The sequence below is a fragment of the Trachurus trachurus genome (genome assembly GCF_905171665.1).
Source record: "Trachurus trachurus genome assembly, chromosome: 9".
Classification (NCBI taxonomy): Eukaryota; Metazoa; Chordata; class Actinopteri; order Carangiformes; family Carangidae; genus Trachurus; species Trachurus trachurus.
Genome location: NC_139895.1, coordinates 1,537,859 through 1,562,863, shown reverse-complemented (window position 1 = coordinate 1,562,863; position 25,005 = coordinate 1,537,859). Strand labels below are relative to the sequence as shown.

At 43.9% G+C, this 25,005-nt stretch overlaps 2 protein-coding genes across 3 annotated transcripts; both read left to right on the top strand.

The window, feature by feature from the left end:
* The first annotated feature begins 1,473 nt into the window (after positions 1–1,473).
* kazald3 (Kazal-type serine peptidase inhibitor domain 3) lies at positions 1,474–8,129 on the top strand. The gene is made up of 5 exons (XM_083979045.1): positions 1,474–2,024; positions 2,454–2,586; positions 6,165–6,325; positions 6,991–7,138; positions 7,783–8,129. The coding sequence occupies exons 1-5, from the start codon at positions 1,542–1,544 to the stop codon at positions 7,869–7,871; spliced, it is 1,014 nt and encodes a 337-aa protein (XP_083835171.1). The 5' UTR covers positions 1,474–1,541; the 3' UTR covers positions 7,872–8,129.
* A 5,182-nt stretch (positions 8,130–13,311) lies between these two features.
* ciz1b (cdkn1a interacting zinc finger protein 1b) lies at positions 13,312–23,144 on the top strand. 2 transcript variants are annotated; one of them, XM_083979044.1, is made up of 13 exons: positions 13,312–13,540; positions 14,260–14,354; positions 15,848–16,063; positions 16,147–16,193; positions 16,685–16,746; positions 17,593–17,718; positions 19,205–19,299; positions 19,418–19,511; positions 21,006–21,110; positions 21,218–21,361; positions 22,499–22,538; positions 22,751–22,872; positions 23,045–23,144. In XM_083979044.1, the coding sequence occupies exons 2-13, from the start codon at positions 14,326–14,328 to the stop codon at positions 23,075–23,077; spliced, it is 1,113 nt and encodes a 370-aa protein (XP_083835170.1). In that variant the 5' UTR covers positions 13,312–13,540; positions 14,260–14,325; the 3' UTR covers positions 23,078–23,144. The 2 variants fall into 2 exon arrangements, with proteins under 2 accessions (XP_083835170.1, XP_083835169.1); XM_083979043.1 differs by having other exon boundaries at positions 13,313–13,540; positions 21,218–21,370.
* Positions 23,145–25,005: the final 1,861 nt, after the last annotated feature.

Here is a 25,005-nt window from a genome sequence, read left to right as displayed (position 1 = left end):
GGAGCCTCCAGTGTTGTGTTGTTATGTTGTTGTGGTGAGCTGGGAAGACGGTGTTAGCGGCGGATGCTAACCGCTACCGCTAGCCGAAGTTAGCATCGAGCTAGCTCACTACAACGGCCCTAATACTTGTTACCAGTCGAGGCTTTAGTTGTCGGTGACGGTGGGGAATCGGTCCGCGGCTCCAGCGCTTCACTCAGACTGTATTTATTTTTACTTTGTTGTCATGACAACTGCTGCTGAGAGAGAGAGACGTGCTAGCTGCTAGCACTTGTTAGCATCAGAGACAGCTAGTGCTGCTAGCAGCCCTGAGCCTCCTACTTAGCGTTGCCAACCGTCCCGGATTGTGCGGGACGTCCCGGGATATAGCCGGTTTTGATTTGTCCCGGACGGGACAGCCAACGTCCCGCACTCCAATCACAGCCCTCCCTTTACACGCGTGGCGTGGTGTGCAAGCCAGTTTGTTGGTGCATGCAGAAGCGCCAACTCCTCAAAAAAAAAAAAAAAGATCAGCGGATATGTGCTCTGTATGTGCGGCTCTGCGACGCGCTCATACAGAGAGAGCAGACGTCGGAGCAGCATTGCCTCTGCTCACAAATTGCCGAAGCGAGTGCAGCTGCAGGGACGGACTGGACACCTGTGTGTTCTGGAGAAGAACGGCCGGTAGCCCAGGACGGCCGGCGGCTAATTTGTAGTCACTGTTTTCTTTTTTTTCTAAATACCCTAGAGCCTGTTTATCTGTGATCAGGGCCGGCCCAAGCCTTCATGGGGCCCTAAGGGGCCCTCTATTAATGTCAGGCTACTGATTTTTGATCATTTACACACCTAGCTAGGCTACTACAAACTAATTAAAAATTTTCTAATCTGTTGTTACGGATCATCATCCTAGCCTGGAATTTTTTTAGCCATCTATGGTTTTTAATCTGAAATTATGTCAAATTCAGCCAAGTGCAGCCTGGGGTTGATTTACACTTAATATTCGAAGTGATAGGCCTAGCACAAGATATCATATGGGCCTACTAAAATAACAAAATAAACCAATAGCCAATGCATTTGCTGTAAACATGTCATAATTTGTCTTTGGTTTTAAACCCCCCCCTACTCCTACTCTGCTGCACATAGCTTCACCTGAGCTCCGTCATTGGCTGGAGAGAAAACACCGACTCTCCCGCCATAGATATCTATGCTCTCTGGCGACTCTCTAGCTCCACACAGAAACGTCCACGTGCAACAAAACCTGAACAAAACAGAGCAAAAGACCAAAATACAGGCAGGGGGAGGGGGGGCTGCAGACACAGCCCCCACCTCACAGGACTAGAAGCCCAGAGGTGATGATTAAGACGGATTTCATCTGTACAAGTCTAATGTTTATTTTTGGGCACAAAACTCCAGACCCAACCTTTAATATCCCAGAAATGACCAAATCTCATTTTTGACAAAAAAAATGAGTTACCCCCTTTTTGCGTTGTAGGGCGGTAACTCTCACCCGGACCGGACCAAACCGGACCTGAACCGGACCGGGCCGAGCCAGGACTGAGCCCAGGATGCCGGGTCTGGGGGTTCTGGTCCTGCTGAGCCTCGGTCTGAACCTGCACCCGGGCCGGGGCTTCCCCAACCAGCTGCCCCACCCCGACCCCGACCCCGACCCCGGCTACGACCCCGACACGGACCGGCTGCTGGACTACGACCGTCTGGACGAGGAGCTGGGAGGCGGCGGGGCCTGGAACCGGACCGGTCCCGGCGGTCCCGGCGGTCCGGAGCGCTGCGGGCCGTGTGAGCGCGGCCTCTGCCCCGAGGCGCGCGGCTGCCGGGCCGGTCTGGTTCTGGACGCCTGCGGCTGCTGTCAGGAGTGTGGCAACCTGGAGGGTCAGGCCTGCGACCCGGGGGAGCGGAGCGTCTTCTACGGCCGCTGTGGGACCGGACTGCACTGCCGGGCAGAGCCACGGCCCGGAGGAGGAGCAGGAGGAGCAGCAGGAGCAGCAGGAGCAGCAGCGGAGGAGGAGGAGGAGGAGGATGAAGAGGAGCAGGTACACTGCAAAAACTCAAAATCTTTCCAAGAATATTTGTCTTATTTCTTGTCAAAATGTCTCATTTCTAGTCAAAACTAATCTCTCTCCACTTAAAATAAGACTCATCACGTAAAAATTAACTTGTTTTTAGATCATTTTCACTTGTTTCAAACTAATTTTCACTTGAAATAAGTAGAAAAATCTGCCAGTGAAAGCAAGTTTTTTTGTGCTTGTAATAAGAAAGAAAAACTTGCTCCACTATCAGATTTTTCTACTTATTTCAAGTGAAAATCAGCTTGAAAGAAGTAAAAAGTGTCTAAAAACAAGCTACTTTTTATGTGATGAGTCTTATTTTAAGTAGAATGAGATTTGTTTTGACTGGAAATGAGACATTTTGCCTAGAAATAATACAAATATTCTTGGTAAGATTTTTGAGTTTTTTTGCAGGTGTGTGTGTGCGAGCAGCAGGACGCGGTGTGCGGCAGCGACGGAACCACCTACATGAACATGTGTCAGTTCAGAGAGGCGGCGTTCTCCAGACCAGAACTCAAAACCAGAGGGAAGGGGCCCTGCAAGACCGGTAGGCCCCGCCTCATGACCTCACAGTAGTCCAGTCATTTTATGAAAAAAGGTTGAACAAATGGGCTTTATGCACAGCTCCACTACTTCCTGAAATAAGCCAGCTCCTTTATTTCCTGTCTTACATTATTGGACCATTATATATCAAAACGTATATATCAAAACGTGCGGTTCGATCGGGATCGGTGTGCTATTACTTTTCTCAACAGTTTACAAAAACTGGGCAAAATTTTGCATTGAAGTCAATGGGACGGGCAAAAAAAAAAGAGCGAAAAAGACCAATCATTGGAGTTTAACAAACGTCTACTGCTCAGGCATACTTTCACCTAGAGACTCCATTTAAACTTTAAACAGTAGACACAAGTCTTGTGTATTGGTGTATTACTCCACGTTTTGATAGGTCATATAGTTTTTGATCAATCCATGATCAATGACCATGATCATTTTTGGAGAAATTATGAGATTATAATGGGTGTGTATTGCACGGAATGTTCGTGTCAGAGCACGTGACATCATCGGTTAGAGTGGGAGAAAGCCCAGAAAAACTCCAGATTTTTTCACTTTCCAAACTCGGCCCGGCCACAATTTACACTCTACACACATAATTTTTTCAGAATTTGTAAGACAAACTTGTTATCTCTCATATCATGTGCTCAAAATATCAGAGAGACTTACAGAATTTAAACTCTGAGCCTCTAAGTGCGGCCACGTCTGTCTCTGCTCCTCATTGAGTCCAATACAAATATTTTCTGAGAGAAGCAGAACGGCCTGATGTTTTAAAACTGCCAGCGTCTCCAAAATATTTACTGTAGAAACACCAAATCGTATCAAAATTTTCAGTAAGTCCTTAGAGCAACGTTGATCTGTGTTTTGTTCTGATAGGAGTTACCGTTTTCTCATGCTAAGCCTAAATGTGAGACCGGTGCAGAGGCAGAAAATGGCTCTTTTTCTCCATGTTTCTGTCTGTCTCAGCCTGCGGGGGCCCCTATCGCCGTGGTAACCTCTTTGATCCTCAGGCCAGAGCTCGTTAACTTCATAAACAATCCACCTGGCGCTCGTTTAAATGTTTATAAACACCGACACAGCTAAATCAGACTGACACAGGATGCAGCTCATAGTCACACACACACACAGACTCTAGAACCAGCTTCATGTGATTACAGTCACACACACACACATCAAAACACACAGGTAACAGCACTCCTCTCCCACACTCTAACACACACAGGTAACTTCATGTGATTACACACACACACACACACACACACACACACACACACACACACACACACACACACACACACACACACAGTTAACCTAATGTGGTTACAGCTCCTCCATATCAGTGCTTATAGAAAGATGATCATGTGTCTGTCTGATCAGCTCTGTCTTGACCTTAAGATCGTGGGTTTGATTCCCATGTTGACAGAGATGGCAAAACCGGCCGTAGCCCCGTGGCCCTCTCAAAATTTCCCAGAGGATATTTTCTAGTTTTTTTTATTATTGTTTGCCTTTTTTTGCCTTTTTTTCTGAGCGACCCGATGGTAGTCGGCCGTTGTTGCTGTTACGTCCATAGACTGTGCAGCTGCTGCAGCGGTGTGTGTGTGTGTGTGTGTGTGTGTGTCTCAGGTTACAGGTAGAGTGGTGGGGGGTATGACATCATCGTTTCAGAAAAAAATCCGTTTTGGCCGTCCAGACGAAAACGCTGGGGCGGCGTTTTCAAATGTTCCCACTCTGGGACCCGTTTTCAAAAAATACAGTTTTCACCCCCCGAAAACACCGTTTCCGTGTGGACACGAGGCCGATCCGATAAAGTATTTATCTGGATTCTAAAAAAACGGATTCGTGTGGACGGGGCCTAAATTCAGCAGCGCTATGATAGAGTTGACAGCTGGACCTCAGCACTGTTCAGACTGTAGAGAGTGTGTGTGTATATAGATAATATCACACACACATCGTTTAGAGCCACATGATCTGTTTCCTCAGCACATTCCTACGAAAGAAATAAACTCAGAGCAGAGAAACACACACACATACACACACACACACACACACACACACACTTAGTCTATAATTTAGCTGCCTCTCTCTCTCTCTCTCTCTCTCTCTCTCTCATTTGATTATAGTGTCTCTCGTCCCTCTTCCTGTTCACACTGACCCAGAATAAAAACTGGTTTCCTGTTGGTCTGAACCGACTTAGACTCTGACACGCACAAACACACATAGACACACACACACACACACACACACACACACACACACACACACACACACACACACACACACACACACACACACAGACACACACACACACACACAGATGTGTGGTATGTTGGAGCAGTGTGAGGTTCAGTGTCCCGGTTGAGGCGGGAATCAAACCCAGAACAGCTCTTAGTGTGTGTGTGTGTGATGTCATCAGACTGTGACTGTAGCTGTAGCTCCCCCTATCACGGATGTAGTGCACTAACTATAGAAAAACACCCACAATGCACCACAAAACTGAGTGAACAAGCGATGTACACTACTTTCTACTCCCGTATCCCACAATGCAATGCGGTCCTGTTTTGCCAGAGAAGAAGAGCAACAAGCTAATTAGCATGTTAGCTAGGATTTCTTTAGGTTATTTAGCAGTAAACTCCTCAGACTCCGTTTGCCTGAGCAGCAGGAGTTGGGCAGCAGCATCCCAACAATAACAGGCAGCATTAAATCAATCTAATAAAGAAACTGTAGTAGAATATGGAGGAAATACCAGCTAACCAGCTAAGCTAATAGCCACAGCTAATGAGCTAAGCTAATAGCTACAGAGCCGTTAACGGCTCACGGTCGGGACACACAACAGTAGTCGACCAAACCAAACTTCATATTTCAACAGTTTATTGTAGAGAAACACAACCACACAGAATCACATCCTCAAATGTTCCCGCAGGTGTCCAGTTTTTATTATTTTATTCGTTTTTTTCCGGTTTGTTTCATACATCCATGGTTTGTTTAACATGACTCTCGGTGCGTCTGCTTCCGAATACTGGTCTGCGCATGCGCGAACCGGCCGCCGTCTTTGACCGCGTTCTACGGCAACACCACTTGGACAAAATTCATTAGGCCGCTGCCCGATTTGCGTACAAGCCGAAGTCTGCTTAAAGTTCTGTACATTTAAAATAGGGCCTACAGTACTGTAAAGTTAGGATATGTTTTGGTGTTACATTTCGTGCATATAAAAGTTAATATATTAATAGTTTATTCAGTGAGTGTGTTGTGGTAGTTGTGATTGTTTGTGGTTGTCATGGTGATGAGAGAAAAGAGGAGAGTAAACACTAAAAGTCGCCTCTGTTCCTGTTTTCTGAGCATCAAGATCCAGACCACCACAACCAACCCTCAGTTTACATTACTAAGAAAGTATTTATTTTTTTAAATAAAAAGATAAAGCGTCTCTGGCAACGCACACAGGGCAGTGATCCTAAGTCAATTCAACTAAGTTTGTCCAAGTGGAGAAGCCGTACGTAGCTGTCACAAATCGGGCAGCGATGCAAATCGGGCAGTGACAAAGGAATGATTTACAACGTGTGTGTGTGATGTCATCAGTCCCCGTCATCAAGGTGGGCCCTCAGAGCCAGGTGAACGGCAGCGGCAGCAGCCTGGTCTTCCTGTGTGAGGTGTTTGCATTCCCCATGGCGCTGGTGGAGTGGAGGAAGGAGGGGAGGGACGTGGTGCTGCCGGGGGACGACCCCCACATCTCTGTCCAGGTAACACACACACACACACACACACACACACGCTAGCACAGGAAACCGTCCGTCTCACTTGTAGTATGTAACTTATTTGTCTTTTTATGATCAAAAATCAAACATGTCTTTCATAAATCCGTATTTCAGCTTTCTGGTTCCTTAGAATGAGTTGTTACAAGTCGTTACAAATACATAAGTGGGCGACGCACCGAACCGAGGCGGCCATGTTGCATCGTGACCGTAGGTAACCACGGAAACGGCCTGTTAAAACTGTCACCACTGTGTAGTGTGAGGAAGGACGGAGGCACCGGTGTTGCATTCAGGTGCAGTCAGGCAGACGGCCGTCGGCAAACCAACCGGATGTCATTTTACTCCACCAGAGAAAGACGGTAAAACAATACCACATCACCATGACAACATGTTGTCAGACCACTTGTTTACATAGACGCTTGTTTATCCTGTTACATGCAGCGTCTGTTGTCTGTCTGACGTCTGCCCCATTTCACCTGAATGCAACATCAAGAATACGTTCAGATATGCAACCGCACCGCTAGATGGGGGGAATTCCTACGTACTATACCTTTAACTTATAACCCCCTTCCCTTTTTGAATGTTTCCATGTTGTAAATTGTTTGTCGCTTTAAATATTATCTGTACTGTCACTTCCTGTCTCGGTGTGTCAGTCTCGGGGCGGGCCTCTGAAGTTCGAGCTCTCCAGTTGGCTGCAGATCGAGGGGGCGGAGCCAGGAGACTCGGGGACCTATCGCTGCATCGCTCGCAACAACCTGGGATCTGTCTCCGCCTCCGCCGTCCTGGGAGTACTGGGAACAGGTGAGACACATAGTTCACCCAAAATTCAAATGTCCCTCATGATCTCCTACTCCCCCTCATGTTGACTAAGGGCTGGGAGAAGTTTCAGAGTCCTCCGTGGCTTCTCTGAGTTACAGGGGGTCTCGGCGTAGCAGTGCATGTCCATATAACGGTTGCAAATGGATACCAACTGTCTTCGTAACAAAAAGACACACCAAAAAACATCCAAATACCTCCATACTGCTCGTATGTAATGTCCCTCTTGTATTGAAGCCCCGAAATGAGGAATTGTTCAGAAAAAAATTAAATAAGTCCATGTTTTAAGCTTGTTTGTAGCGGAAGCTCCCAGTGTCTCAGTTCACTGCTCTACCGGCGGAACAATTTCTCATGTCGGGGCTTCAATACAAGAGGGACATTACATACGAGCAGCATGGAGGTATTTGGATGTTTGTTGGTGTGTCTTTTTGTTACGAAGACAGTTGGTATCTATTTGCAACCGTCATATGGACATGCACTGCTACGCCGAGACCCCCTGTAACTCAGAGAAGCCACGGAGGACTCTGAAACTTCTCCCAGCCCTTAGTCCACATGAGGGGGAGGAGATAATGAGGGACATTTGAATTTTGGGTGAACTATCCCTTTAACCTCCAAACCCCCCCCCTCAGAGGAGCTGTCCTCCTACCTGGCCGACAGCGTGGCGGAGATGAAGCAGCTGATGGACGCCGCCACAGACTACGACCAGGACTTCTACTGACCAAACTGTGATGTCACTTCCTGTGGAGTGACCTCAGCAGCAGCAGAGACAGTGAACGCATCACGTGGTCTTCAGGTCCTTTTATTCCCAGTGGTATATGCTAATGAACCTCTCATTATTGTTATTATTATTATTATTATTATGATGATGATGTGTGAGTGTAACGTGAGGTCACTGTGACATCACACAGGAAGTGATGTCATCTCACTGTGAAACACACAAACCTGTTTATCTGAAATAAATGTAAACAACAGCTGCTTCCTGTCTGTCTGTCACATGGTGACATCATCACACAGGAGCTCAGAGCTAACCCGTATACATACAGTAACTACAGCACATAGAGCATTAAAGGGATAGTTCAACATTTAGTCAAATTGGCCCATCACCATAATCCCTATAGTCATAGCAGTAGGTTCGTTACCTTTAATTGTCGGTGCAAGCTGTTTTTAGAACGGCGGAGCAGAGCCGTGAGCTGCTCAGAGCTACGCTACGGAGGCTCATTATGGGATTTCTTGGTTTCCCTCATCATCAAACTCATCAAATACACAATCCAACAACTCCACAACGCTCTGGTGGACAAGTTGTGACCTGCACATTCACCACGCTATGAGATAATAACACAACGTTACCACACAGAGTTGTTTTAGAGGGAAATACAGAGACTGATGATGAAAAACTGTCCCTGAAGGCAACGTGCATCAGTGGTTTTGCATGAATTTCCCTCTAAAACAACTCTGTGTGGTAATGTTGTGTTATTATCTCATAGCGTGGTGAATGTGCAGCTCACAACTTGTCCACCAGAGCGTTGTGGAGTTGTTGGATTGTGTATTTGATGAGTTTGATGAGGGAAACCAAGAAATCCCATAATGAGCCTCCGTAGCGTAGCTCTGAGCAGCTCACGGCTCTGCTCCGCCGTTCTAAAAACAGCTTGCACCGACAATTAAAGGTAACGAAGCTACTGCTATGACTATAGGGGTTATGGCAATGGGCCAGTTTGACTAAATATTGAACTGTCCCTTTAACTTACAACTCTCTGTAGAAGGTGTTTTATAAAGTTCAGTCAGTTCAGATCTGACACATCCAATATGGCCGACACGTCTGTGTGTGTTTACCCTCCTCATCCTCTCTCCATTCATTCATGAAGATGAAGATGAAGCTGCAGCCTCAGACAGCAGGAACTTCCTCAACCTGATCCAGACTGGACCGGCTTCAGCAGTGTGTGTGTGTGTGTGTGTGTGTGTGTGTGTGTGTGTGTGTGTGTGTGTGTGTGTGTGTGTGTGTGTGTGTGTGTGTGTGTGTGTGTGTGTGTGTGTGTGTGTGTGTGTGTGTGTGTGTGTCCGTCCATCAGAGGAAGCTGCAGCCACATGTGGTGAATCCATTAAACAGCAGCAGTAACTCTCTTTTCTTCTCTGAGAAACTTTTTCCACCCAGAATGAAAAACACATTTTACTGAGAGATCAACAACAGACAGTGTGTGTGTGTGTGTGTGTGTGTGTGTGTGTGTGTGTGTGTGTGTGTGTGTGTGTGTGTGTGTGTGTGTGTGTGGTACAGACAGTCACAAACACAAAGCCATAAAGCAGCTGTTCATCTTCTCCTCTGTGTCTCAACATGTTGCTTCTGCAGCGTTGGACACGTTAGTTAGTTAATTAGTTCTAGTTTCTAGTTACTTTTCCCCAAGAAGTAACTGAGTTAGTAACTGAATTACTACGTTATAAAGTAACTAATTACCAGGAAAAGTAAGAATTGTATTACTTCTTTTTGAATAAAATGCCCCCCCCACCCCCAACCTCCTGTTTATCTTCTGGAACTAACCAACTCACAGGCGGAGGGATACTGAGTCAGTTGGTTAGTTCCTGATAAACAGTTGATAAACTGAAACTAATGTGTTTATAATTGTGCTCTAAAGTTGACATACCTGGCAGAATTTATGAAATTCTGGCTCCATTTCAGAGAATATAATTGATAATGCAACAAAACTGTTTTTTATTCAGAGTTAGTGGCTGGACGAAGCCGTTTGTTATCACACAACTGTGTTTGATCTTTTTGAATCCTAATGAGAAGTGCAAACACCAAAATGTCCCTGATCAAAAGTTTACATACATAAGTTTGACCCTGATAATAAACACACAGACTGACAGACTGGTTCAAATGGTTACTCAGGGAAAAAAATAAAATGAAAACAGCTTGCACCGACAATTAAAGGTAACAAACCTACTGCTATGACTATAGGGATTATGGCAATGGGCCAATTTGACAAAATGTTGAACTATCCCTTTAAAGAATGGTTCACAGTTACTAAATCTTCCAGGGTGTTGATGTAACAACTATAACTACAATGTAACAGGTGTGTTATTATCTAGTAAGTAGCCTAACGGAGTGTTTTGTACCACAGTAACGATAATGAGGTTATAATGGAGGGAACAGTAACTGTCTGGATTACAGTTACTTTAGTAGGCTACATTACAGTTAGATTACAGTTAGTGAAGAAGCAGCTCTGTTAGTTTATTTTCTCTTTGTTTTGTGCTGAGTCACTGTGGTTTTCTCCTTCTCTTGTTTAGTCAATAACAACACATTCCACCGTTTATTGAAAACACTGTTGTGAACAATGTGTGTGTGTGTGTGTGTCTGTGTGTGTGTGTGTGTTGACACTGATGGGAACAGTGTGTGTGTCCTGTTCACACACTCTCTGTGAGTCTGTCATCACTTTAAACGTTGTTGCAGCAGCAGCAGCAATGCATTGTGGGACGGAGAGAAGTCCACTCAATGGATCCAGGAAATACCACCGAGCTGCAACTCAGCCAATCAGAGCTCAGACGTCTCTCAGCCAATCAGAGCACAGCCCTGCAGCCTGGAAACACAGGAGGGTAAATACAACTGACTGATAGAACCAGTGTGTGTGTGTGTGTGTGTGTGTGTGTGTGTGTGTGTGTGTGTGTGTGTGTGTGTGGTTATGAGAAAATAGCAGAATGAACCTGTAGATCCCATTTCACCCCTTGGCCCTACCACTTACCCCTACCCCTCCGTTTTGCGCGTTCACGTGTAGGGGTAGGGGTGTCCCAATTCCCGTTAGGACAGAGGGGTAGGGGGAAGTGGTAGGGCTATAGCCCTCCAAACGGAGATTTTTCAGAGGCACACTCCAAACGGAGGGATATGAAAATTTCCCAGAATGCATCTTGCGGCAGCCGGCAGCGGTGGCTGTAAAACGAAAAGCTGTTTTATTTCTCACTGTAGCGCGGTTATTACGTCACTTTATTAAGTTTTAATATTTTTTCTTGCGAGAAAGTAACTGTTTAGGTCCCAAATGTGCGGTTAGTTTACCCAAATGACGGCGGGTTAGAAGTTTGCTCCGACGATTTTTGGGAGAAGTGAAGCTCCAGGAGGAGCGGCTCCTCACAGAGGCAGCAGCCGGTCTGCAGTGCTGCTCCACCGGCCAAATTACGTCCTCGTCCCGGTCCCGCCGGGAGAGAAGGCGGTCGTTAATTAACTTATCCGCGGGTTTTTAGAGGTTTACCACCAGCATGTTAAATTCTTTTCAGCATTTAAATGTTGGTCTCATTGATGAAATCTGACAATTGTGGCAGTAGCATTAGTTTATTTGGATGAAAAGTTATGCTTCATGTACCAGTCAGAGGAGCAGGCAGCGCTGCCTCTGGGCTCTGTGTACAGAAATCACCACATTTACATCAGTAAATAAATGTTTTACAATGAACTGATCAGTCTGCATTAAGTTTTATCTTATTTTATTAAGTTATATGGAACACGCTATTTGATTTCTGGCAAAAGCTCGCCGCATCAGCTTACGTAAAAGCCAGTGAGACTACGTGATGACGTATGTGATTGTTGAAGGGGTGTCCCAATTCGGAGGGGTTGACTTTCTACCCCTACCCCTTGTAGCTCCGTTTCAAGGGGCGAGGGGCAAGGGGTAGGGGTAAAAAAGAGAAATGGGATTGGGCCTAGAGGAGGTTCGACTCTAGGAGCTGAGGAGAATTGACGAGACACACACACACACACACACACACACGCACACAACTAAATTGCGAAGAGGTTAAGTGTATTGACAAAATATGTACACAGAAAAGTAAAGTGAATAAATAATAAGTAACCAAATAATGAAACAAAATAAAGACCTTTGAGGGGAAAATATTTACAGAAGTTCAGTATGATAATTCATAGTATAGCTACTACCAGGAATAATCACAGTTCTCCAGGCAGCTTTAACGTTAGCTGAGGTGAATCAACTCATTGCACAATACATTTCCCCAATACCATATTCACTCAAATACTCAGTGATTAATAAATACTTTAGTAAACAGGATTCAAGTATAGTAATATTGCACCACTTCAGGAAATAATTGCTACTAGCCAATACAGTATGTAAGGGGTTAACAGGCTGTAGTGGGGGGAAAGTGCTTGTAGTTGTACTGCACAGTGACGTGACACAAAGTCAGAACAGACAACAATAAAACACAACAGACTCATCCATCACATGAGATCACTGCTATAAACTGTGTGTGTGAGGTTATTAAACTGTCACTAATTATATAGTATGTATATATGTTATGTTATGTTATATTTTATAATATGTTATATTATGTTGTGTTATACTATGTACCAGAAGCTTCCTTCATCAGCTCTTGTTAACATTTCCATGTTTCCCACATTCTGTGTTATAAACTATAAACAGTTTTCTTGTCTGTAACAACATCTCTGTCCTGGGTGATGATCCCTCCTCTGTTGCTCACCCTGAGCTTTCTCCTGGTTTTCCCTGTTAAAAGAGTTTTCCATGGAGTTATGTTATGTTATGTTGTTATGTTATGTTATGTTGTGTTGTGTTGTGTTGTGTTGTGTTGTGTTGTGTTGTGTTGTGTTGTGTTATACTATGTTATATTAAATTATGTTATAATGTTGTGTTATGTTATATTATATTATGTTATGTTATGTTATATTAGGCTATATTATATTACATTATGTTATGCTATATTATACTATGTTATATTAAATTATGTTATTATGTTGTGTTATGTTATATTATATTATGTTATGTTATATTAGGCTATATTATATTACATTATGTTATGTTATGTTATGTTATATTATGGTAAATGGTTACAGTACATCACATTCACCCATTCACACACACATTCACACACTGATGGTGGAAGCTGCCATGCAAGGTGCCAACCACGACCTATCAGGAGCAAGGTGGGTAAGTTATATTATATTATATTATATTATATTATATTATATTATATTATATTATATTATATTATATTATTCATGGTCAGATACAGACAGATGAGCTGGATGCAGTTCCTCCTCCCTGCCGCCGGCGGCGCTGCTGCTCGCTGTGTTTACATGGTTAGCTTTAGCTTCAGCTGCTGCTGTTTACATGGTTAGCTTTAGCTTTAGCTTCAGCTGCTGCTCGCTGTGTTTACATGGTTAGCTTTAGCTTTAGCTTCTTTAGCTGCTGCTCTCTGTGTTTACATGGTTAGCTTTAGCTTCTTTAGCTTCAGCTGCTGCTCGCTGTGTTTACATGGTTAGCTTTAGCTTCTTTAGCTTCAGCTGCTGCTCGCTGTGTTTACATGGTTAGCTTTAGCTTCTTTAGCTTCAGCTGCTGCAGAGCGGTGAGACTGGACTGGACTCCACTGGACCACGGAGACAGAACCAGGGTCAGAACATCTGGAACATCTGTCTGTGTCTGTTCAACCCGGGGACAAGTTTGTCTCTTCATCAGTTTTGGGTCAAACGGCTGCTTCGTTCTAGTCTAGAAGGTTCATGTGCTTCTGTAGCTGTAGCTGTCTCTGTTTCTCTGTCTCTGTCTCTCTGTGTTGTGGACAGGAAGCAGCAGCTCTGTAGCTACAACTAACAACTGGCTTGATTTATCTCACTACAGCGGCTGTAAAATCAACCCATTAATCGATCATGTAACAATCCTTAGTTGCACTAAGATCTAGATAATATATTATCTATCCATCTATAATATATTATATATATTATCTAAGGATTGATGAATGGTTAGGGATCTGGGATGTATGTGTTTCAAACCATAGTAAATGACTGTTATATGATCATTATTGTGAGGAATCATTAACATGTGTAAGGTGTTACAAAGTTTCTTTCTCTTTTTCGCTCTTATATATACACATAGCTATGTGGCCTATGAAAATATTAGCTAGGCTACATATTTAATATGGATGTTACAACTTTATTGTTTGGATCAAACAAGTAAACTCTCAGTTCCAAGAAGATTTTCACTCGTGTCAATACGACAAAAAAAAAAAAAAAATGTAATTTAGAATGAAAATACTGTAAAAACACAAGTGTCACCTTGGTTTTGTGGTTTTGTGTGTGTGACGTCATGTTTGTTTCTTTTCTTCTTCCGGTTTAGGGTCAGTGTTGGTGAGCAGAGGTCAAAGGTCATCTGGTACCAGCCCTCCTCCTCCTCTTCATCATCATGGTCAAACAGCAGCGGAGGAGCGACAGGTGAGGACTGGTCACCATGGTGACTGATGCTGCTGGATGTTCACAGTGAACTGTACATTCACCACTTGACTCTCTGCTGCCTCCCTGTGGTCAGAGAGTAGAGTTGCAGCTCTCCAGTCGTTGTCATTCAACCTCCACCGCTCTGTTCATTCACTTGTTTAGTTTGGTAGGAAAAGGGCCACAAAACTATTGTTATTCAAACACCAACCTTCTGGCTTTAGGAAACACTAAAAAAAAGCAAGAAAGAAAATTGTTGTAGTCAGTCACAATTTTAAAGTAGAGGAAAGAAATATGGAATCGCTCAATTCTGAGGAAAATATTATGGGATCACACTGGTATCATCAACTTAAAGCAGAAGTAATATAAGTGATCCGGTGGTTTTGGCTAACGTCTTGTCAGCCGACGGAGTTAGCAGCCCCCGCCCTCGTCATGGATCTATTGGTCCTCGTCCCTACGTCACCACATTCACGCGCATCCCTTGGCTGCACACAGAGAGGACTGCCCCTTTATGCCGTTCTCTCTCCTCATTGGATAAAGGTTGTAGGATACAAGAAAAGTTTTCTCCTGGGCTCAGAGCAGAGCAGAGTGACTGACAGACCCGTGTTTCAGACCAAACACTCTATAGAAGTGATTGCTGTCGGAAGATACAACTATTTAAGACTTAGATTAACACAAACATTCACCTTACTTCTGCTTTAACAGTAATATTTTTATTACTTTATTTTCTTTTGAGTCTTTTTTTTTTCTAGAAATTTTTTTAACTTTTTTTTTTTTTTTGAAATCTTACCACTTTTTTCCCAAAAAATCAGACCATTGGCTCTAATTTGAACGTACATTGACTAAAAAAGTACAGTGCTGTGATAAAGTGTTTGCCCCCTTCTGGATCTCTTAGTGTTTTGCATCTGTCACAGTTAAATGTTGAAGATCATCATATATATTTACCATAGACTGTAAAAAGAACGGCCGTAGCACCGTGACGTCACCCATTGGTTTGGGGGAGTCTGTTTTGTGTCTCTACTACGGGGGTTTGAGCCGCGCCATGTTGGATTCTACTTGCCATATTTGGAGCGGTGCGGCCGTTGGCCGGCCGAGGGCCCGCCCACTGGCCTCGAAGCAGCGGTCGCCGGACCTGTCACTCAACGGTTCTGCGCCCTAATTGGCCAGAACTTTAAACCTAATAACAGTAAAACGGTAGAGTTTAAAAAAAATCCCCCCCCCTCAGAGTGTGTGCGGGGGTAGAAACTATCGATTGAGACCAAAAAAATGAAATGTACCAGGCTGTAAATATGTTTTTTAAGCTGTAAAATCGGCTATTTTAACATGGGGCTCAATTGGAGAATGCACCCTTCTGGAGCCAGCCCCCAGCGACAGCCGAGGGGATTGCAGCTTTTTGAATGCGGAAGTGACTTCACTTCTCAGACCGACAACTGCCCCCTTGATATTTATATGTATTTATATATTTATATGTATTTATGGGTCCTCTGTCCCTGCAGGTGTTTCCTCCCTGCAGCAGAGCACAGCGGGCCACAGGTTCGATTCCCTCCACCTCCTCCTCCTCCTCCTGCTGCTGCGGCTGTGGCTCCGCCCCCTGACAGGAAGTGGGCGGGGCCAACAACAGGAAGTGCAGACGGCGGCGGCACCACAGAAGAAGAAGAGGGAGACACGGGAGCGGACGGAGAGAAGAAGAAGAAGAGGGCCAGACTGGACGGGTCAGACAGACGCCATGTTGTTGTTGTTGTGTTGTTATATTGTTGTGTTATTGTTGTTGTTGAGTTGTGTCCTGTCCCCTCAGAGCCGAGGCGTCATGTGACCAACCAGGAAGTGGCGGCGGCTCCACAGGTGAGTTCAGAGTTCAGCAGCAGCGGCCATCTTGGTGAGGGGTTCTGACCATAGACATATAAACGTCTGAGCAGCAGTCAGACCAGTCAGACCCTGGAGAACACATGTCACCGTATTTATGCATGTGGGTGTGTGTGTCTGAGTATGGAAGAAATTAAAAAAAAAAAAAAATTGTTGTTGTTGTATCATAAATATATGTCTGACATTTATAATAAACCAAACGGCTTGAAAATCGGTTGAATATTCGGTGAATTATGGTGATTTTAATGGTTGATAGACCTCTGATGCAGGAAGTAGACACGGCTTCCCCCTCACCAAGATGGCCGCTGCGTTGACGTATTCCACTCAATAGAGCTGCCTGGGAACGCAGCATCTAGTCAGTATATACAGTATATCTATGCTGCTGAACGGGCTCATTCACTGTGTGTGTGTGTGTGTGTGTGTGTGTGTGTGTGTGTGTGTGTGTGTGTGTGTGTGTGTGTGTGTGGTAGACGGTGTCATGGCGACCAGAGCTCCGCCCCCCGACCAGCAGGAGGCAGCAGAGCACAGTGAGGTAAAACACACCGACCGGTTGCTGCTGCAGCCGCCGTCGACTCGCTGTATTTTATTTTGAAAATCAACCAGGTGGTTTGTTTTGTGTCTGTGTACGACTTCCTGTCCTGTACGACCTGCTCACACTTTTTTTTTTTGAGAGAGAGAATTTTTTTCTTTTTTTTAGAAATTTTACCAATTTTTCTAGAATTTTAAATCTCCAGTGTGTAACTAATTTGTCTTTTTATGATCAAAAATCAAACCTGTCTTTCATAAATCCGTATTTCAGCTTTCTGGTTCCTTAGAATGAGTTGTTACAAGTCGTTACAAATACATAAGTGGGCGACGCACCGAACCGAGGCGGCCATGTTGCATCGTGACCGTAGGTAACCACGGAAACGGCCTGTTAAAACTGTCACCACTGTGTAGTGTGAGGAAGGATGGAGGCACCGGTGTTGCATTCAGGTGCAGTCAGGCAGACGGCCGTCGGCAAACCAACCGGATGTCATTTTACTCCACCAGAGAAAGACGGTAAAACAATACCACATCACCATGACAACATGTTGTCACACCACTTGTTTACATAGAGGCTTGTTTATCCTGTTACATGCAGCATCTGTTGTCTGTCTGACGTCTGCCCCATTTCACCTGAATGCAACATCAAGAATACGTTCAGATATGCAACCGCACCACTAGATGGGGGGAATTCCTACACATTATACTATACTATGGATCGACCTGGTTTAACGTGTGTGTGTGTGTGTGTGTGTGTGTGTGTGTGTGTGTGTGTGTGTGTGTGTGTGTGTGTGTGTGTGTGTGTGTGTGTGTGTGTGTGTGTGTGTGTGTGTGTGTGTGTGTGTGTGTGCAGCTGCAGGCCGTGGGCTCTCTGACCGTCACCATCCAGCAGAGCAGTGAGAGCAGAGAGTTTGGAGCGGCCGACAGAGCAGCAGGACTCCACTGTCACGTCTGTAACCTCAGCTGTCGCTCAGCGCAGGTCAACAACTCACTCTGCTGCACACGACACCGCAGACACACACTGTTAAACAAGGCTGCACATTCACCACGCTATGAGATAATAACACAACGTTACCACACAGAGTTGTTTTAGAGGGAAATACATGTAAAACCGCTGATGCACGTTGCCTTCAGGGACAGTTTCTCATCAACAGTCTCTGTATTTCCCTCTAAAACAACTCTGTGTGGTAACGTTGTGTTATTATCTCATAGCGTGGTGAATGTGCAGCTCACAACTTGTCCACTAGAGCGTTGTGGAGTTGTTGGATTGTGTATTTGATGAGTTTGATGAGGGAAACCAAGAAATCCCATAATGAGCCTCCGTAGCGTAGCTCTGAGCAGCTCACGGCTCTGCTCCGCCGTTCTAAAAACAGCTTGCACCGACAATTAAAGGTAATGAACCTACTGCTATGACTATAGGGGTTATGGTGATGGGACAATTTGACTAAATGTTGAACTATCCCTTTAATGTTACTTTTTACTTAACTATTTTCTGGATGTGCTGGATTAAACCCTGTGTGCCCTGATATAATAGTTGATATAAACATGCATGCAGGGAAAATTCAATAAATTATAGTTTTGAAAGAAAATGAAAGGTAAATGCACATATAGTAGGGAAATTTCATTAAAGGAATAGTTCACCAAAAAATGAAATCCAGTCATTGTTGACTCACCCTCATGCTGATGAATACTCTGGAGTAGTTTTTTATTCCTCAAAGTCGTAGTAGTTTGTTTATTCGATCTTGTGCAGAAATTGTTAACAGTTGAGCATCAATCACAGTCAGTCAACCTTCCATAAAACCATCATTAGTTCAACTAGTTCATAAATAGGTCTAAAAGGTGCAGGCTGAAGCTACCCAGCTTATCAATGCCTACTACCCTTTAATTCATAATTTCAGTAAAACCATTAGAGCTCTTCATGGTTTCAGAGTCATAGAAAGAAACGAGTATCTCATAATTAACAAATGAAGCCAAAAAATGAAATAAATACAAATTACAGTTGCAATCAAAACCCAATTAATTAATCCTGTTTATAGCTTTCTATCGTACTATGTATTAATCTACTTTTAAAGTGCAAACTAGTGCATCTAGTTTGTCCTTTGTAAAAGGAAAAAGGATGAAAACAAACCTAAACATCTGGTCTAGATGACGATAAATGACTTGAATATTTCACACAAACATTAATAGATACTTTATATCATTTGTCTATAGAATTATTAATTTAATTCAATTTTGACTATATTTATTTATTTAGTTTTAAATGCATTATACATTTAAAAGTTGAGTTTTCAAAAAATGAGACTTTAATTAATTAATTTATATATTTGTTTTTACACATTCATAGTGTTGTGACGTTATACAGTTATTATTTCTCTGACAATAATCGCTGTGTGTGTGTGTGTGTGTGTGTGTGTGTGTGTGTGTGTGTGTGTGTGTGTGTGTGTGTGTGTGTGTGTGTGTTGCAGGTGTTTCATGAACACATGTCGGGAGCAGAGCACGTGAAGAAACTGCAGGAGATCACACACTCCATCTGCCTCAACACACACACACTGCAGGACAGGTGAGGACACACACACGCAGACACACACACACACACACACACACACACACACACACACACACACACACACAGACACACACACACACACACACAGGCTCTGATTGGCTCTCTCCTCTAGGGGGCGTCGGCCTGAGCCGCGGCGCTGGTGCGACACCTGTCGGACTCACTTCAGCGGTGACATCATCATCCATCGACGGACCAAACAGCACAAGGTGAGAGCTGCTACACTCTGACACAGACTTAAAGGGATAGTTCAACATTTAGTCAGATTGGCCCATCACCATAATCCCTATAGTCATAGCAGTAGGTTCGTTACCTTTAATTGTCGGTGCAAGCTGTTTTTAGAACGGCGGAGCAGAGCCGTGAGCTGCTCAGAGCTACGCTACGGAGGCTCATTATGGGATTTCTTGGTTTCCCTCATCAAACTCATCAAATACACAATCCAACAACTCCACAACGCTCTGGTGGACAAGTTGTGAGCTGCACATTCACCACGCTATGAGATAATAACACAACGTTACCAGACAGAGTTGTTTTAGAGGGAAATTCATGCAAAACCGCTGATGCACGTTGCCTTCAGGGACAGTTTTTCATCAACAGTCTCTGTATTTACCCTGTGTCAGTTTAACAGAGACAAAAACTGCACCAACAGACATAGAAGGAAACTTTGCCAAGACATTTTAACGCCATCAGCTAAACTATTAACAGGCTTAAAGTGGAAGTCAGTGTGAATTCAAGCAGCAGATACCATGTCAAGATAAACAAGATAAAAGAAGTTTCTTTTAAGATTAAACATTTAATTGATCCTGTTAATCTCCAGATTTAAAGATATTAATGTAAACTGCACTTTCTGTGAACAGGAGGAGGAAAATGTTTGTCATCTTTTCTATTATTATTGTTATGGGTAGAACTTGAAACCTTAACAGGCGTGAAGCTTAAACTTAAAAAAGAAGATATAATTGTCTCATATGATGAAATAAAGCTTAAGGACAAGGAACTGTTTTTGTTGAATCTTTTCATTTTGGCTATAGCTATAAAAACTCTGGACTATTACAAACTATTACAAACCTCTGTATGATTCGCTAACATCCCGTTCTGTGTATATAGTACAGGAGCGAATTGCATTCAATTGAAAAGAAAAGAAAAACTCTTTTCTGAGTAATTTCCTTTTTTTTGGGGGTTTGTTTTTCTGAATTTTTTCCCTCCTGTTTTTCAGAGTAAATTTCTTTCTGACTTAACGAGATTTCAAAATCCACTTAAAAAAATACTGTTGAGCCACATGTATTTACTACGAGCGTGTAAGGACTGATTTCAAAATAAAGGTCACCTTCCAAAACAGATTCAACTCCATAGTTTGCAAGGTGAAGTAGATTTTCAAAGTAAAAGCCGAACTTGTTGTCACTGTGTTCCCTGTAAATTCAGATTGATGTAGAGGAGACGACCTGTTGTTACAGAGAATATCAGAGCCGTCTGATTGAGCGCCTTTATTTTGAAATCAGTCTTCACATTACTTCTAGTTACCTGCAGGTCGGAGCTTCTAGTGAGATTTTGAAATCTCAATAAGTCAGAAAAGAAATTACCACGAAAAACAAAACAAAAAAATTACAAAACAGAAAAAAGAATTAGTCAAAAAAACGGAAAAAAATATTTAAAAAAAAAAACGAAACAAGTGAATGCAGTGTGCTTGTGTGTGTGTGTGTGTCCAGATGTGCAAGCAGCTGTGCCGGCCCTTCTGCCCCGTGTGCCGACGCCACTTCAGGACGCCCAGGAAGTTTGTGGAGCACATGAAGTCTCCGGAGCACAAGCAGCAGGTCGGCCAGCAGGAAGCCCCGCCCCCAGCCCCACAGCCGGCCAATCAGAGGCAGCGCCCGGCCGTGATGTCACAGTCTGTGTGTGTGTGTGTGTTTCCTCCTCTCAGGTGCAGCTGCAGGAGGCGCAGGAGGAGGAGCTGATCACCGTGGACGCTGTGGGCTGCTTCCAGGAGGAGGAGGAGGAGGAGGAGGAAGAGGAGGCAGAAGCTGCTGGTGATGAAGAGGAGGAGGAAGAGGACGTAGGAGAACAGGTGATGGACGTGACAAACATCCACCTGTGACTGAGCGTCCTGACTCCTGGAAACTTAAAGGTCCAGTGCGTCATAATGAACAAGATCTGTTGTTAAAATCTGAATCTACTCCCCATGAATATATTAGTATAAGTGTATAATCACTATAATGTGACGGTTTTACCAACATTTTACACACTGGACCCTTAAAGGGATACGCCAACATTTTTTTTTTTCCCATGTCTTGCCTCACTCCCGAGTCCATGACCAGCAGACAGACACCATCCTTTCGACATCATACAAAGACAAATGAACACACTTTTTCCGATAATTATGACACCAGGAATCAAATGGAAAGGTCACTGAGATGGTGAAACCAAAATGAACTCTCCAGTAGTATTTTAGTATAAATGACGTTCAGAAATGTTTTTTCAGTCCATAATTTCTCCCTTTTACTAATTCCGGTTGGTGCTGTCTTTTAGACCGATGGAAAGCCTGATTAGTCACCTTTCCAACGAGGTACAACTTTTTGGGTTGTGCATTCATGGGATGAGCAACAAACACTGCAAAAATTCAAAATCTTACCAAGAGTATTTGTCTTATTTCTAGTCAAAACAAACCTCATTCTACTTAAAATAAGACTCATCACATAAAAAGCAGTTTGTTTTTAGACACTTTTTACTTCTTTCAAGCAGATTTTCACTTGAAATAAGTAGAAAAATCTGATAGTGGAGCAAGTTTTTCTTTCTTATTACAAACACAAAAAACCTGCTTTCACTGGCAGATTTTTCTACTTATTTCAAGTGAAAATTAGTTTGAAACAAGTGAAAATGATCTAAAAACAAGTTCATTTTTAGGTGATGAGTCTTATTTTAAGTGGAGAGAGATTAGTTTTGACTAGAAATGAGACATTTTGACAAGAAATAAGACAAATATTCTTGGAAAGATTTTGAGTTTTTGCAGCGAAGGGAGAAATTCTGGACTGAAATAACATTTCCGAACTTTTTTTGAGTAATTTATACTAAAATACTACTGGAGAGTTCATTTTTCTCTGATAACGAATGGTTTCACCATGTGACCTTTATATTTATATCAGATTATCCACGACCGAATCACCATAATGTTGTAATGTTGTGTGTGTGTGTGTGTGTGTTGCAGGCGGCCGACACGCAGCAGTACGACCCTCTCTGTTCATACGGTACGTTGGTTCACCGTGCAGGTTACCATGACGACCAGCAGCGTCAGGTCCGATCACCAGGCCCTGACAGCCGTGTGTGTGTGTGTGTGTGTGTGTGTGTGTGTGTGTGTGTGTGTGTGTGTGTGTGTCTGTGTGTGTGTGTGTGTGTGTGTGTGTCTGTGTGTGTGTGTGTCTGTGTGTGTGTGTGTGTGTGTGTGTGTGTGTGTGTGTAGGAAGCAGCTTCGTGGTTCCTGTCTCCGGCTTCCTGTGTCGACTCTGCAACAAGTTCTTTGAGAGCGAAACGACAGCGCGACACACACACTGCAGGACACGCACACACTACCTCAACCTGCAGGTAACACACACACACACACACACACACACACACACACACACACACACACACACACACACACACACACACACACACACACACACACACACACACACCTTCAGTCTCTCACACACAGCTGAATGAGTGTGTGTGTGTGTGTGTGTGTGTGTGTGTGTGTGTGTGTGTGTTCCAGAGAGCTCAGAGAGACGGACAGACGACCAGCTGACCTCTGACCTCTGACCTCCACCGTGTCCCAGCATGCACCTGTGCGTCCAGGTGATGATGTCATCATGGAGGAGCCATAGACTGTAACAACATGGCCGTAGCACCGTGACGTCCCCCAGTGGTGTTGGGGAGTCGTTGTTGTGACTCCAACATGGCGGCCTGAACAGCGCCATGTTGGATTGGCCGGCCGAGGCCCCGCCCACTGGCCTCTAGCAGCTGTCCACGGAGCTGCTCGGACCTGTCACTCAATGTTTCCGCGCCCTAATTGGTCAGAGTTTTAACCTAATAACAGTAAAACGGTAGAGTTAAAAAACAATCCCCCCCCTCAGAGTGTGTGCGGGGGTAGAAACTATCGGTTGAGACCAGAAAACGTTCTGACACCAGGCTTTGATCATGTTTACTGAGGATGTAAAGTGGGTGATTTTAACATGGGGGTCTATGGAGAATGCTGCTTTCTGACACCAGCCCCCAGAGGAAGAAGAGGGGATTGCAGCTTCACTTCTCACACCCACAACAACTGCCCCCTTGGGAGGAGTCAATGACGTCGCTCCGTCCTTCAACATCTGGACGGGATGAACTGACGAATCAACGGATCGATGTTTTTCAATGAACCGATCAGTCTAATAATTTTTATTTTGTTAAGTCAACATGGTTACTGTACTTGGGAAAGATTATTACCACTTTATGACTTAAAATTGGTCGGTATTTCATCGACGTAGCTCAGTAGTTTCTTGCTGTGCAGCCATAGAAACAGATTGAGGGCTCCATAACCCGGAAGTCGGCCCGCCATTTTTTACAACGGAGTCCTATGGGAGTGTCTTTTTTTTCTTTTTTTTGACAGTGAGAAGCTGTTCTTCGTTCTTCAAGGTCCCAATAAAAACAGAAGCGTTTCAGGTCTCAGATCTTCACACATGAACTTATGAAACTTGTTTAGTGAACTCTTGTTAATGTTTGAACACTTCAAATCACAAACATGTGTAGTGTATTATCCACATGAACATTTTTGCTTTAATATCTTCAATTATACAACAGTTAGTTCCGACCGGTCCCAACCGAGCAATTTGATTGGACAACGAGACATTCCATAGTGCTGATAAACAGTATAACAGCACTGGGACTTTTCACAGACATAATCACTCCGCTGTTCAGCTGGACAGGAGCTAAGTCAGAGCCAGGCTCCCCATACAGGAGCTGCTCCATCTCTCTGCTGCTGCTACAGTTATAAACGGACCTGAACATTAAAACCTGGACCTGACCTGGTCCGTCTAATTGGAGATAAATCTCTACTAAACTCGGCTGGAAAAAAAATCGCCGCGGGGGCAACTACGTTTTGACGGTGATGTGTTTTGATATTAGCGTTAGCTGTTGTTAGCCACGTAGCTCAGCTACTTAGCTTCAACTGTGTTTATATTGATTACATAGCAGATAAACAGATGTAATACGGTATCGATAACGTCTCTGTGTCTTCACGCTGGTCCTGTTGCTCCGGTGCTAATCAGACACGGGCTCAGAACCAGAACCAGCACTGGAAGCAGCTCGGTGGAGAAGCTTGTAGCTAGTAGCTAGCTAGTTTAATGTTTATGTGTTGCCTGGCAACAGCCTTGTCTCCCTTCCAGTTGCGGAACTATTTCTGTTGGCGGAGCCAAATAAATGATTAAATAAACAAACAAATCATAATCTCTTGTAGTTTATTACTGTTCTAAAATGCGCTCGTAGCACTGTTGTATAAAAGCAACATCACACTGGAGGTCGTGCTGTTGTACTGTATATCAGCACGGTGTGATTATCTGACCGAATCACAGCCGTGCTGATATACAGTACAACAGCACGACCTCCAGTGTGATATTGCTTAATTATCTTATGTTTTTCATGGTGTTTTCTTAGCCTAAAAGTTAAGGGATAGGTCAGCCATTTGGATAGGAACTTCAT